The sequence below is a fragment of the Sorex araneus genome, chromosome 5, assembly GCF_027595985.1.
Source record: "Sorex araneus isolate mSorAra2 chromosome 5, mSorAra2.pri, whole genome shotgun sequence".
In the NCBI taxonomy this organism is placed as follows: Eukaryota; Metazoa; Chordata; class Mammalia; order Eulipotyphla; family Soricidae; genus Sorex; species Sorex araneus.
The window spans coordinates 77,314-90,791 of record NC_073306.1 but is presented as its reverse complement, the minus strand read 5'-3'; the positions used below and the strand labels follow the sequence as shown (position 1 = coordinate 90,791).

The following is a 13,478-nucleotide window of genomic DNA, read 5'->3' as shown; positions in this document are numbered from 1 at the left end:
ACTTCTTTAGTTCAGTTCCTCTTCACCTGCCCCACACTTGCTAAGACACCCTCCCCGTCCATGACATCTGACCTTCTGACCTCTGACCTTCATACCCTTGGCTTCACAGCTGTGCTACCCCCACTCCCAGGTGAAGACCCAGTCAGATCCCAGCCCCCCATTCCTTCTGGAGCAGGGGCTGGAGTCTGGCTCCTCAGGGTGACAGTTCCCTCGGGCCCCTCTGGAACCCTGGGCTTCCCAAATCCAGGGTTCCCGACTTGGCACTGGGTGGGGTACAGGCTAGCCACACCTGTGCCAGCCCTCCAGGGTGGGTGCTGGCAGGTGCCGCCCTGCTGGGGCTCAGATCCAGTGCAAGGGCCCCCCCTCAGTCTCAGGCACACTGAACCGGGGCCACCGCTGCCGGCAGGGGGATGGGGCCTTGTCCCAGAGGTTGTAGCTCCTGGGGGCACGGCCATCTGTGGGGGAGGGCAGAGGTGCTTCTGTCTGCGGGAAGCAGCGTCTGGGCCCCCCAGAAAGAGGCAGGCCTCACTCACCGGCAGGAGGAGGCACGGGGAGAGGAGAACCGTCCTTCGCAGGGGAGACCTGGGGGTCCAACCGAGCAGCCTTAGAGCCCCAGGGGGTGAGGGGCAGCCAGCTCCCTCCCGCCTCATCTTCTCACTGCACCCCCATTTCCAGGTCTCTTGCTTTCAGTCTAGGCCACACAAAGGCGCGGGGCGGGATGGGCTTCAACTCACAAGCTGCGGGGAGTCTGGCGGTGGTGGGGCCCGACCTCGATGCCGTGGGGAGGCCCGCGACACCAGGGTCCCCTTCTTGGACAGTCCACAGCCGGCGTCTGACACGGGCACCGACACAGGGATCGAGGGGAATGAGCTCGCGGGCTCGGACCGCAGCGAGCTCTGCATGGCGCTGAGGAACTGTCGGAGAACGTGGGACTGAGGCCTCCTGAGCCCCTCAACTCGGCCAGGGCCCGACTTCAGATGCAGGGTGTGCTGCAGGCGGAGTGAGGACGTCCCAAGCCCTGACCTCGGCCCAGGTCCCAGCAGCTCCCTTCCTGACGCCCAGGCGGGGACTGACCTCGTCCAGGCCCCGAACATCTGTGACCTTGTGGTGGGAGGTGGCGGGTGGTGTGTAGGGGTCAGCATACAGCGGGGAGTGTGGGGTCTCCAGAGAAGGGTCTGGGGCCTCAGGGCTGCCTTCCAGGCTAAGCTGTGGACAAGGGATAGGAGAGACAGGGCTCCTGGGGCTAGGGAAAAGGCCTGGGGGTCCCGGAGTGCAGGAGGGCAGGCCAGTCAAGGGCAGGTCAGCTGCCTGGGCCCACCTTGGTCAGGTCGAGGTGCAGGGGGCTGGTTGGACCAGGCCTCTCTCCTCGGGCCTTGCTCCTGGGGGACCGAGTGCTGCCGCTCCGTCTCAACTCCAACTTGTGTTTGCTGGTGCTGTCCCCCTCCTGTGGGGACCAAATTCCCAGACGTCCTCAGAATCCTCTCCTGCTCTGGGGGTACATGGCCGCCACACAGGAACCAGACCCCAGGGGTGGGGTGACCGGACAGAGCCTCCCCTGCCCTCAGAACCTTCCTCGGCAGGAACCTGGTACTCACAGGTGGAGTCTGTGCAGGGCAGCTCACAGGGGATACCACCAAGGATTCAGGGAGAGACTGGCTTGTGTGGGTGGACGGGGGTGCCGGGCACCCTGAGTCCCAGCTGGTTCGTCCATCTGAGGAGAGCGAGCTTCGGCCACCACCCCTGATCTGGGCAGCCAGGGTGCCAGTGCCGAGATGAGCAGGATAGTGGCCCCGCCCACACTGCCCACCCGGGCTTGCCCTCTGCCCGTGCCTGGAGCTGTGGACAGCGTCCCCTGCTGGTCCTCACCTGTGTGGGTGCCTGGAGCCCTGGGAAGCCCTGGGGGCCGGTCACTGCCTGCAGGCACAGAAGCCAGCGGCTGTAATCCTCGTAGCTGGCACACACCACTCGGATGGTGTTGATGAGGGGGCCTGGCACACAAACCCTGTGAGAGGCTGGCTGCAGTTTCTCCCCGCAGAGCCCCAGGGAGCAGCCGGGCCCCCTCCTGGCCCAGGCCCTCACGGTCACCTTCAATCAGGAAAGAGCGGATCTGTTTCTCCTTCTCTTCCAGGTTGATGTGGACAGCACTAAGCGGCAGCTCTCCCTGCCAAGTGCAGGCAAATGAAGCTCAGGGCTGGGCATGCTCAATACACGCTCACCCTCACACATACACATGCACCGACAGGGTGCAAATCATGCACGCACCAGTGCACAGCCCCAGGAAGTACATGAATGCATGTATACATGTCCTCACACCCACAGACATGTACACATGCACTCACACTCATGGACGTGCACACGTGTCCTCAAACCCATGGACATGCACACATGTACACATGTGCTTACACCCATGGACGTGCACGGACACACATGCACACATCCCCCGTGGACATACACATGTCCCCACATACACGGACACACAGGCACTTGTGTGATGAGTGTACACAGGCATGTATACACATACAAATAAGATACGCACCTAGGCATATGTCCCGCGTATGCCAGGAAGACTCCCACTGAGAGGTATGGGCCTCTCAGAACAGGGATGGGGCAGCAGAGATGCACTCTGGGGTCATTCTGCTCCAGACCATGCCCCATGATGGCTGCCAGGGGCTCTGAGATGGGACACCCAGTGGGGAGGGTCCTCCAAGATGGGTCACCCAGGGGGGAGGGTCCTTGAGACCACTTATGGGGGGAGGAGTCTTGAAGAGACTGGACAGGGGGGAGGGGAGGGTCCTCCACGATGGGACACCCAGGAGGGAGGTCCTTGAGGAGACAAGACTGGTGGGGGCGGGTGCTCCGAGATGGCACCTCGCCTGCCTCAGGGCTGAGAACACACTGACCAGGGGAGTGTGGGAGGAACCAACTTGCTCTGTCACATCCCAGCCTGACAGACAGGTTCATGCTGAGCTGCTGCCCCCACCCCGCCCTGCTAAGGGAGTCTCCCAGGGCAGGTCTGCAGCGAGGCCTCACCTTGAAGCAAAGCCCGTCAGCTTCCTCGGAGAAGATGGCCAGGGAGGTCGGGTACAGGAGCAGCAGCCGGTCACACTGCTCCTGGGGGCAAAGGGCATGGGCGGCTCACAGTCGGCACCCGGAGTCCACTGCACCTGCTGCCAGCACCTTCCCCTGTCACCTGGGGCCACGTCCCTGGGCCCAGTGTCCCAGCGTCCTCACCCCAGGTCTCATGTCTTCTCCGTGTCCCCATGCCCCCTGTGCCCCAAGTCTCCCATGCCCCATGTTCTCCCATGTCCCATGTCTCCTTATGGCCCCATGTCCTCCCCATGTCCCATGCCCTCATGCCATGGGAAGGACATGAGACACAGGGAGGACATGGGACATAGGACAGAGGGAGAACATGGGACATAGGAAGAACATGGGACATGTCCTCCTTGTATCCCGACCTCCCCGTGCCCCCCGCCCCCCGCCCCCCACGCCCCCCCACGCCCCCCATGCCCCACACCCCCACGTGCCCCACGTCCTCCCCGTGCCCCACGCCCCCCGTGCCCCCCATGCCCCACACCCCCCACGTGCCCCACGTCTACCCCAAGCCCCAAGCCCCCTGTGCCCCACGTCCCTCCCCCAGCCCCCCGTGCCCCACGTCCCTCCCCCAGCCCCCCGTGCCCCACGTCCTCCCCGTGCCCCACGGCCCCCCATGCCCCACATCCCCCCAAGCTCCAAGCCCCCTGTGCCCCACGCCCCCCCCCGTGTCCCACATTCCCCCATGCCCCATGTCCCCCCCAGTGCCCCACGTCCCCCCGTGCCCCACGTCCTCCCCATGTCCTATGCTCCCAGGTCCCAGGTCCTCCCCATGTCCCGTGTCCTATGCTCCTGTGCTCCTTGTCCTCCCCGTGTCCTGTGTCCTCCCCACGTCCCCTGTCCTCCCTTGTCCTCCAGGTGCCCCATGCCCTCCCGTCTCCCGTGTGCCCTCTCCTCTACCTGGGAGGGCAGATGCTGCAACCTCACTCTGGAAGCACAGATGGCACTGCCCACCTTGTGGCGTCCCGACACTGTCCGCAGTCTGGTGAGCCTGCGCTGCAGAGTCCAGGGGAGCTCGTCCTCAGGGGGGCCCTGGCAGAGGGGGGTCAGGGGCAGGCGGAGGAGGCTGGGGAGGAGAGGTGTGGGGTTCCCAGCACTGACCTGCGGGGGGGCCGAGTGGCAGCGCCGCAGCCCGCCCAGGAGGGCCATCTGCTTCTCCAGGTGGTAGAGCCAGCGGCCCAGCTCTGCATGGCTGGGGCACAGCACGAGCAGGGGTGCAGGCAGGGGGCCTGCAGGGAAGGCAGAGAGGGCTGGCACAGACCCCAGGCCCCGCTGGAGGGAACAGTGGCCACTGCACGGGCCCTGGTGTCCTCAGACTCCTCCTGCCCTCAGCTGGGCAGACCGTGTGGCCAGTGGAAGAAAGGCTCCTCAGCATCAGGGCCCACTGCTGTCCCTGGGCTCAGGGCGGAGTGACCACTCACCTGTGATCTGGAAGGCAGGCTCTCCGGACCCCTCCAGCGGGCAGACACTGAGCTCCGTCAGCGGCAGTAGGCCCTGCAGGGCACAGGGCAGAGGCGAGGCTGGCTTCTTCCTCTCCCCGCCTCCCCCTCTGCCCTGTTTCCTACCTGGAAAGTGAGGCCTTCGGAACCCACGGCCTGGAAGTACAGGTGAGCGGGGAAGAGCTCCAGGTAGCAGTCACTGGCTTCCTGGGGAGAGCAGGGCATGTTGGCTGGGCTGAGGTCAAGGGCAGGTTCCCCAGATGGTCCCTACCTGGCTCTGCCCCCACCTGGCTGTGCTGGAACCGCAGCTGGACCTTGGCATAGTGTACGACCTTGCCCAGACTCCTCACAGGCACTCTCCGCCGACCCTTCTTGAAGACACTCAGGAATGGCTGTTCCAGATTTTCTTGCTGGTTCTGCAGCCCTGGGATATCCTGAGGGGAGTGACACTCAGGGTAGGGGCTTGGAGCAGGGCCCCACTGGGTTGAGAACACACCATCCCGGTGACCAGAACCTACACACTCCTGGTGCCATCCCAGAAAGCATCTCAGACACAGGCGCGTGCATACCCACCCAGTCTCGTGGAGACCCAGCCTCAACCTTCACCTTCCTAAGCTGCCTGCCCTGTGGTGGTTCCCCAACCTTCTGAGACTGCGGGGCCAGGGGCATGTCTGGGGGAGTCTCAGAGTGTCCACGTCTGGCATGTGGTTCTGTAGGAAACAGGCTGGACCCAGCACCTGCTGCAGACATGCCCACCACAGCCTATTGAGCGCCAACGTGGCTGTTTGGGGTGCCTGAGGGGTCTGCGTGGCAGCGCCAGGAAAGCTTTTGTCCACTTGCCCACAGCTGCACTCCGCACCTGCCCAGGACTCATCCTGCAGCATGCTGGGGACCCGTGCCCTCTGCCAAAAGCCAGTCTGGTACCCAGAGAGCCCTCCAGAAGCAGGCCCCACTCGTGCTTGGGAGGGGCAGCGATGGGAGGGGTCAGGCCCCTTCTCCAAGGGAGCTGGCAGAGGCCATCTGCAGAATGCTGTGCCCGCCAAGTGAGCTGCCTCTCAGGTGAGCCCAGGAATGCGAGCAGGCAGACTCGCGGCTTCCCCTGCCCCTGCCTCTGCCTCTGGGTGGGGCTTCTCTCACCCACACCCAGTGTGGGAAATGATGCCAAGACAGGACAGTGAAGTAGGCCACAGAACCCCTGGGTGTAGCCCGGGCTCACCGCACGCAGGAGGTAGCCAGCTCCACCTTGATCCCCAGCCTAGTTCTAAAGACCAGCACACGGCACTGCCACCAAGCAGGCCAGGCAGGCCGCTGGTTCCATGGGACCCACCAGGGGGAGGGCTGGACAGAGGGACTCGGGATCTGAGACGTGGCCCCACACATCTGGGGCCCGGGCCACTTCCCAAGGAGCCGTTTCTGAGAGTCCTGCAGGGAACCCTGGGATCAGGGCGCAGTGAGGGGCGCTCTGGGGCCTGGGGGTGAGGGGGTGGCTGGTTCGGGCCTTCGGAGCCTGCGGGAAGGTAGACCTTGAAGGACAGATGGTGTCTCTGTCCAGGCCCCAGATGTGTATGGTCACATCTCAGACCCTGAGTGTGTGGAGGCCTGTTCCCAGACCCGGGCAGTCACAGATATTCCTCTCCCCGTGGGTGCTGGGTAGGAAGTTGGGGGCCAGTTCACACAGGTCTTGGGTCTCCTCAGTGAGGTGGCCACAGCCCAGGCCTCCCTACCTCTAGCCCAGAGCTGCACAGGAGCTGGGGGGGACAGCGAGTGGCTGGGGCCATGTTCTTGCTGCCGCAGCCATGGCTGTGGGACGGGGGCCCTTGGCGAGGGAGAGGTTGCAGTGAGGGAGCAGGGGTGCCAAGGAGACCCCCGAGAAACCGAGGCCTGGAGAAGGCGAGAGGCTGGCCCGCCATCACCCCAAACTGCTGAGCTCGCAGTGCGGAGGGGCCAACTCCCCGGCCCAGGTGCCGGGGGCCTGCCTGCGCTGCTCCAGGCTCGGGCCCTCCGTGTGGCCTCCCTCCACCCTGCCCCCGCCCTGCTCTTGCAAGCCCTGACTCAGGCACGGGGCAGTTTCGCTCCACCAGACTTTCGGCTGATGCGCTGGGGCGGGGCAGCCACTTCCTCACCTCGCTCTGGACTTGCCCCCCCCTTTGGCTGGGAGCCCCTGCGCTGAGTGAAGATCAGACACCCCAGCCGGCCCACCCTCTCGGGGCCCCACTCAGCAGGGACCCGCTCACCGTCCCAGGGATGTAGTAGAAGATCTTGTCAGCTGTCGTGTCCCTGTCGGGACTGGCCTCAGTGCCAAACAGGCCAACCAGCTTCCTGGCGCTGTCCTCCCTGGGAACAAGGGAAGGGGCTTGCAGCCTGACTCCTGCGGCAGGCCGAGAGTCTGTGACCGAGGCCAAGCCGCCCCTGCCGCACCCCCGCCCCCTCACCTGGTTCCCTTCAGGGAAGGCTTCCTGGAGAAGGAGGCCCGGAGCCTCCGAGGGGCCTGAGGGACGCACTGGCTGTTCCCCATGGCTGGCGGTGCCGGCTGCCAGAGCAGGATGAAGGTCTGCGCACCTCTCCTGCCGGCAGACAGGGCGGGAGTGCCAGGGTGCTTCTGGGCGAGTAGGTGGAGCCGGGCGGGGCCGGTCTACCTGTGTCTGCCCTGCTGGCCACCCCCACTGGCCCGGGACAGGCCTCAAGGCTGGCCTCAGCTCCCGTCCCCCAAGTGAGTACACATCCTGTTCCCAACAGCAGCCTGCCTGAGTCACAGCGGCTGGAAGGGGCGTCTCTGCCTCAGCAGCTGGGGAGGGAGGCCAGAATCCCCCCTTCTCTGCTTCCTGCCTCAGCCATCTTCACCCCAGCCAGCTCAGAGTCCCCCAGGCACCGCCTCGCAGGTGGGCCTGTGAGATCAGGCTTAGCTCTCCGCACGTGGGGGAACCGGCCCAGCCCTGGCTCCAAACTGCACCTCCCACAACCCTCCCCAGGCCCCAGAGGCCCCAAGGGTAGAGAGGATGCTCAGCCTCAGGTCCCCACAGCCCAACAAACACATTTATTGTTTAAGTCGGTGCATATTGCTGTGTGGGTCTGGGACACACGTAGTGCCCAGCTCGGCGCAGGACCCGGGAGAGGTGTGCCGAGGGAAGAAGCTGCTTCACTGTTGACTCCGGGCATGTGCCTGGCCAGGTGAGGTGAGGCGAGATGGGCGAAGCGCAGGCTGGGCTGCTCAGAAAGCCCCCACCCCATTCCTGGCTGGCTACCCCACGTCTGCTTAGTGGCCCTCCAGATCTGCCAGTTTGAGGAGAGGCTGAGGCCCTGGCAATGCCAGTCTGGCAGCTGCCCAGTGGTGCCCTTGGTGCTGGACTTGGAGGGCAGCTTGGTTCCCTAGACACAGGACACCTCAGGAGGGACTGCAGTGCTGAGGGACTGAGGGCACTGCCATGCTCCTCAGCGTCCAGTGACAACAAAGAATCACAGGAGTAAATAAATAAAGGACACACAACACCAAGGGGTGGACGCAGAGACATGGACGGACGATGCAGAATGTCCCTGGGGGGCGCTGCCCCGCGGGCTTAAGGCATGTGGGAGGCAGTGGGCCCAGCCTCCAAGGGTGCGCAGGGTCAGAGGCTGGTGGACGACACGGACAAGGTGGGCGAGGAGGGTGGTGGGAAGTTGAGCAGCTCCAGCACGGCCACGCCCACACTGCTGCGGCGAGTGAACATGCAGGCGGCCGCCACCCACTTATTGGTCCTGGGGTTGTACTTCTCGATGGAGTTGAGGCTGGAGCTGCCGTCGTTGCCGCCCACTGCGTAGAGCCAGCCATCCATGGCGACCAGGTCGTGGGTGCTCCTGGAAGCAGCAGGAAGACCGTCAGGGGCCGGGCCTCTGGGGGAGAACAGGGACCCCACAGGGTGGCGGGTGGAGCGGGACAGTGGGCAGGGCCGCAGGAGGAGCTGGATGGTGAGGTGGGGGATGAGGCCTGGGGACAAACGCGCGTCTGGAGATGGGTCTGGAGTGCCCTGGGGCGGCAGCAGGCACCTTCGGATGTTCATGGGCGCCACGCTCTCCCAGGAGCCCGCCTTGGGGCTGTATCTCTCCACGGAATTCAGGCAGCTGGTGCCATCGTTGCCCCCAGCCACGTAGAGGACGCCCTCCAGCACGGCCACGCCTGCAGAGCTGCGCCGACTCAGCATGGAGGCCACAGGCGTCCACGCGTTCACCTGCGGGGAGGAGGGACGGAGGGGGCAGACTCATCACCAGCCTCCGTGCACCTCCACCACGCACACCCCAGCTCCTAGGCAGGTGCCTGTGTGTTGGGGGGCCGACCGCCCTCTGGGCTGGCCGAGAGGGGAGCAAGCTCTCAGGAGGGGTAACTGTGTGCAGGTGTGTTTCGAACCTGGGGCTCGTACTTCTCCACAGTGGCCAGGTGTGACGAGCTGTCGTAACCGCCCACGGCGTACAGGGTCCCATCTGCAGGGAGTAACCCACGTGCCCCGCTGTGGGTGGGGCTGGGGGTGGGCTGGGGTGGGCGCTACGGGAACAGCTTGTCACCCACCCAGTGTGGCCACGCGCACGTATCGCCTCCGGGTGCTCATGGCAGCAATGGACGTCCAGGTTCCCGTCAGGGGGTCATAGCGCTCAGCACTGTGAACACCAGGATGGCCACTGACCTAGAGCAGTGGCAGAAAGGCAGCCCTGGTACTGGGACTCGCCCTCTTGCTGGAGCGGACAGTCACACTCCAGTGCCAGGCAGTCACAGACACTCGAACCCGGTCCCACCAGAGCAGGCAACAGACCACAGCTGACTGGCAGAACACGACCCCGGAGAGGAAGACAGGGAGCCGGAGAGGCTCAGACGAGAGGCCTCGCAGTCCTGAATCCAGTGAGACCTTCCTGTCGCCCCCACACCGCCCCCCCACACCCCCGCTGCTGGGTCATCCCAAAGGCCCGCCAGTCCCAGCCCCAGCTGCTACCTGTTGAGGCAGGAGGCACCATCATAGCCACCAGCTGCGTACAGGAGCCCGTGCAGGGCAGCCACGCCCAGGCAGCTGCGCCTCGTGCCCAGGGACACCTCAGGCTGCCAGGTGTTGCCCACAGGGTCATAGGACTCGACGGTCGCCAGGTCTGAAGTTCCATCATAACTGGGGAAGGGTCCACCTCAGGTCAGGGAGGCTGGAGGGCACACATGACCCAACCCAGGACCACCTCCAAGCTTACCCGCCCACTGCATAGAGTCGGTTTCCAACGGCTGCCACGCCCACCCGTGCCCGGCGAGTGGACATGGAGGCCACCACGTGCCAGCGATCAGTACGGGTGTCGTATGCTTCACAGTCCCCATGGATGGCAAACAGGCTCCCCCCACCTGAGGAAGGAGAGGGGAAGGAGAGGAGACACAACAGGAGAAAGGGTTCGGGGAGGTGGTGGTGGGGCAATGCTCTGCACAGCCTACGGTCAGGGTGGCTCTTACAACAAGGAGTGGGGTGAGGAGGTCACCATACAAGGTCTTCCATGGGTGTTGTTGAAACAGGAGGGCGGGTGCAGGAAGTGAGGGGTGGTGAGGGGTGGTGAGACACCAGTGAGGAGGACTGGGGTGGTGAGGAGTGAGGGGGACTAGGTAGTGAGGGGTGAGAAGACTGGGATAGTAAAGAGTGAGGGGGACTGGGACATGAGGGGTAAGGGGTGAGGGAACTGTGTAGTGAAGGCTAAGTACACTGGGTAGTGAGGGGTGCGGGGACTGGGTAGTGAGGGGTGCGGGGACTGGGTAGTGAGGGGTGAGGGGACTGGGTAGTGAGGGATGATGGAACTGTAGTGAAAAGTGAGGGAACTGTGTATGAGGAATGAGGGGACTAGGTAGTGAGGGGTGAAGAGACTGGGGTAATAGAGTGAGGGGACTGGGTAGTCAAGGGTGAGGGGACTGGGTAGTCAAGGGTGAGGGGACTGGGTAGTCAAGGGTGAGGGGACTGGGATGTGAGGGGTGAGGGGACTGGGATGTGAGGGGTGAGGAGACTGGGATGTGAGGGGTGAGGGGACTGGGATGTGAGGGGTGAGGAGACTGGGATGTGAGGGGTGAGGGGACTGGGATGTGAGGGGTGAGGAGACTGGGATGTGAGGGGTGAGGGGACTGGGATGTGAGGGGTGAGGAGACTGGGATGTGAGGGGTGAGGGGACTGGGATGTGAGGGGTGAGGGGACTGGGATGTGAGGGGTGAGGGGACTGGGTAGTCAAGGGTGAGGGGACTGGGATGTGAGGGGTGAGGGGACTGGGTAGTGAAGGGTGAGGGGACTGGGATGTGAGGGGTGAGGGGACTGGGATGTGAGGGGTGAGGAGACTGGGTAGTGAAGGGTGAGGGACTGATGTGAGGGGTGAGGGGACTGGGATGTGAGGGGTGAGGGGACTGGGTAGTGAAGGGTGAAGGACTGATGTGAGGGGTGAGCGGCGTACCCACAGCGAAGAGCACAGGGCCGGCCCCCTCACAGCGCCGAGGCCGGGTGCGGCTAGTGCCCAGCACACCTCTCTGCTCAGGCAGCAGGTGGAACTTGAGGGCCTCGATGAGCAGGTCCTTGCAGTCAGGGTGGTGTCGCACCAGGCTCTCTGCGTCCACATGGCCGAGCAGGAAGTCCCGGCTGAGCAGGGGCAGGCGCACACACTTCATCAGCTGGGGCAGAACGCGCTGGTCACACAGTGGGCGGGGTCATGGGCACACTCAGCCCTCTGGCCAACCCCTGCCAACACCAGTACGCTGGACTCCTCTTGAGGTATGTCCACGGACAGGAGAGCGCTTGGGCATGCCCAGTTCCTCAGCCACTGCTTTGCCTCCCCGACCATGGGGACCCAAGTCCTGCCTCACCCGGGGCACGTGCTGCCTCCGCGTGTCCACGTCGTGCTTGACCCAGCTCAGGACTGCTCGGTACACGTCCTCCTCAGAAGGCACGTTCAGGCTGTCACTAGAGACCAGTTCCAGCACCTGGGGGTGGGGACCTTCAGACATGAGATCTTGGGAAGGTTTGGGGGCCTTTGGAACCCAGAAGGTGCCTGGGAGGGAGAGTCAAGGGGGACTCAGTGGTCCTATGAGGGGGCTGCAAAGCAGGTTTCTGGGGGCCTCAGCTGGGAGCAGTGCTGGGGTGTGGAGCCAAAGATGGGAGCATGTAGGCTGGGCTGCCTCCAGGACGGAAGGTGGAGGGCTGGATGATATCAGGAGGCAGGAAAGGGCAGGAGGACCCGGGACGGTGGTGCAGACAGGGTAAGAGAATGGGTGCGAAGGGGTGGGGAAATACATAAGACTCTAGGGCCAACACGGCTGGGATGAGACAAGGGCAGGGTCCAGGCTGTGCCCAGCACGTTACCTGCTTCAGCGGCAACAGCATGAACTCCTCGGTCTTGGCCACGTCCACGAAGTGCTGCAGCACGTACCTGTGGGCCGCCTTGAGCAGGTCGCTGCACGCGTGCGTGTCAGCGAAGCCCCGAATGCCCAGGCAGTTGGCAGGGTCAAGCTGACTCAGCAGGAACTTGCAGCAGGCGTCACGGACACCGTTCAGCTGCAGAAGGCTGGCTGCCGGGAGCAGGGTCTGCAGGGAGAGGGGAGCGGAGTGGGAGCGGGGAGAGGCACGGGACCCCCGAGAGCTGCAGCACAGCAGGACCGGGGGCCCGAGCCGCCTTACCTGCACGTTGCCTTCCCCCACCACTATCTCGGCCGTGTAGGCAAACTGCACCAGCTGGTCTAAAGCCTGAGGGTCAATGTCATGCAGAGTGACGTGAGTCTGCCGGCTCTCGCTCATCTCATCTGCGGGGAGAGGAGGTCAGGCTGGCCTCTGCCCTGGGGTCTGCGCCCCCAGTGCCCCACCAGGCTGGGGTGTACTTGCTTGTGAACATGGCATGGAAGTACGGGCTGCAGGAGGCCAGCACCACCTTGTGTGCCCGGATCTCCTTGGCGGCCACGTGCAGGACGATGTCACAAAGGAGACCACGCTGCCGCATGCGGCTCATGGCCACGAAGGCGTCGTGGTAATGTCGCTTGGAGTTGTGGGACACGGTGTGGCCCTCCCGGCTCAGCAGCTGCATGGTGCCCTCCATGGGGGCTGTGGGCCAGGTCTGCCGAGGACGGGGACGCTCCGCCTCGGGGCTGCAGATGGGCAGTGACAGGTCAGGGCCTGCAGGGTCCACCCCTCCTGCCGGCAGCCCACCCCTTAGTTTCATGATGGCCCTCCCCTGCCCCTCCACACCCGGCTAGCTCCCTTTCCACGCCCTCCTGTGCACCGTACTCCCCTCTGCCCAGTTCTCCTAATGACCAGGAGGACAGGCGCTCTGTGTCCATCCTGGGCTGCCCTGGCCCCTTCTAGTCCAGCGTCCTCAACTGACACGGGCACACGAGGGCGCACGGAAGGGAAGCAGGCAGTCCCCTACAGCCACCAGCAGGTGTGACCTCACTTGACCCCGAAGATGCCCGGCGACGGGGCCCCCACCCCCCACTCCTCGGAGGAGTCGTGGGGTGGGGAGGCGCGGCTGTCCGGCCAAGCGCACGAGAGAGCGGCGCGGGCCTGGGCCCCGCGGAGCCGCCGGCTCCGTCCGAGGCTCCGTCCGAGGTCCCTCGGGGTCCCGGCCCACTCACGCCGGCGGCTGCGGCGGCGGCGCCTCGGGCCCGGGTCCCGGGCTGCCGCGCTCCGGGCTCTGCGTCCTGCCGGCCGGGCGCTCGCTGCGCGGCTGCATGGGCTCGGCCGCCGGGCCCGCCGCCCGCCCGCGAGCACGCACCAGCAAACGGGGCTCGGAGCGCCGGAGGACTGCGCGGCGGCGGCGGCCCTCTCGGCCCCCCTCGCTGCTGCCACCCGCGGGCGCGCCCGCAGCGGCTGTTTCTCGGCGCCGGCCGCCCCGCCCAGTCTTTCCGCGGAGGCCTCCTCCGGGAAGGCCCCCGGGCCGCCCGCTGCTGAGCTCCCCGCGGCCTCCGGCCTCTCACTCGAGTGCCCTTTCCCC

At 65.2% G+C, this 13,478-nt stretch overlaps 2 protein-coding genes across 12 annotated transcripts; both read right to left on the bottom strand.

Moving 5' to 3' along the window:
• Window positions 1-12: 12 nt before the first annotated feature.
• PLEKHN1 (pleckstrin homology domain containing N1) lies at window positions 13-7,403 on the bottom strand. Of its 7 annotated transcripts, none has more exons than XM_055138775.1 (16): window positions 6,965-7,403; window positions 6,767-6,866; window positions 4,820-4,966; window positions 4,659-4,739; window positions 4,515-4,587; window positions 4,195-4,322; window positions 3,994-4,125; window positions 3,031-3,111; window positions 2,086-2,161; window positions 1,867-1,988; window positions 1,596-1,745; window positions 1,319-1,444; window positions 1,075-1,101; window positions 735-989; window positions 534-582; window positions 13-455 (listed from the first exon to the last, which is right to left on the bottom strand). In XM_055138775.1, exons 1-16 carry the CDS (start codon window positions 7,045-7,047, stop codon window positions 340-342), a joined length of 1,746 nt encoding a protein of 581 aa, XP_054994750.1. In that variant the 5' UTR covers window positions 7,048-7,403; the 3' UTR covers window positions 13-339. The 7 variants fall into 7 exon arrangements, with proteins under 7 accessions (XP_054994750.1, XP_054994751.1, XP_054994752.1 ...); XM_055138776.1 differs by having other exon boundaries at window positions 735-914; XM_055138771.1 differs by having other exon boundaries at window positions 20-455; window positions 1,075-1,206.
• A 140-nt stretch (window positions 7,404-7,543) lies between these two features.
• KLHL17 (kelch like family member 17) lies at window positions 7,544-13,338 on the bottom strand. Of its 5 annotated transcripts, none has more exons than XM_055138766.1 (12): window positions 13,120-13,337; window positions 12,374-12,633; window positions 12,173-12,294; window positions 11,858-12,079; window positions 11,362-11,478; window positions 10,956-11,169; window positions 9,732-9,876; window positions 9,488-9,655; window positions 9,070-9,179; window positions 8,911-8,984; window positions 8,553-8,734; window positions 7,544-8,363 (listed from the first exon to the last, which is right to left on the bottom strand). In XM_055138766.1, exons 1-12 carry the CDS (start codon window positions 13,215-13,217, stop codon window positions 8,135-8,137), a joined length of 1,941 nt encoding a protein of 646 aa, XP_054994741.1. In that variant the 5' UTR covers window positions 13,218-13,337; the 3' UTR covers window positions 7,544-8,134. The 5 variants fall into 5 exon arrangements, with proteins under 5 accessions (XP_054994741.1, XP_054994742.1, XP_054994743.1 ...); XM_055138767.1 differs by having other exon boundaries at window positions 9,070-9,158; window positions 13,120-13,336; XM_055138768.1 differs by lacking the exon at window positions 8,911-8,984 and having other exon boundaries at window positions 13,120-13,338.
• Window positions 13,339-13,478: the final 140 nt, after the last annotated feature.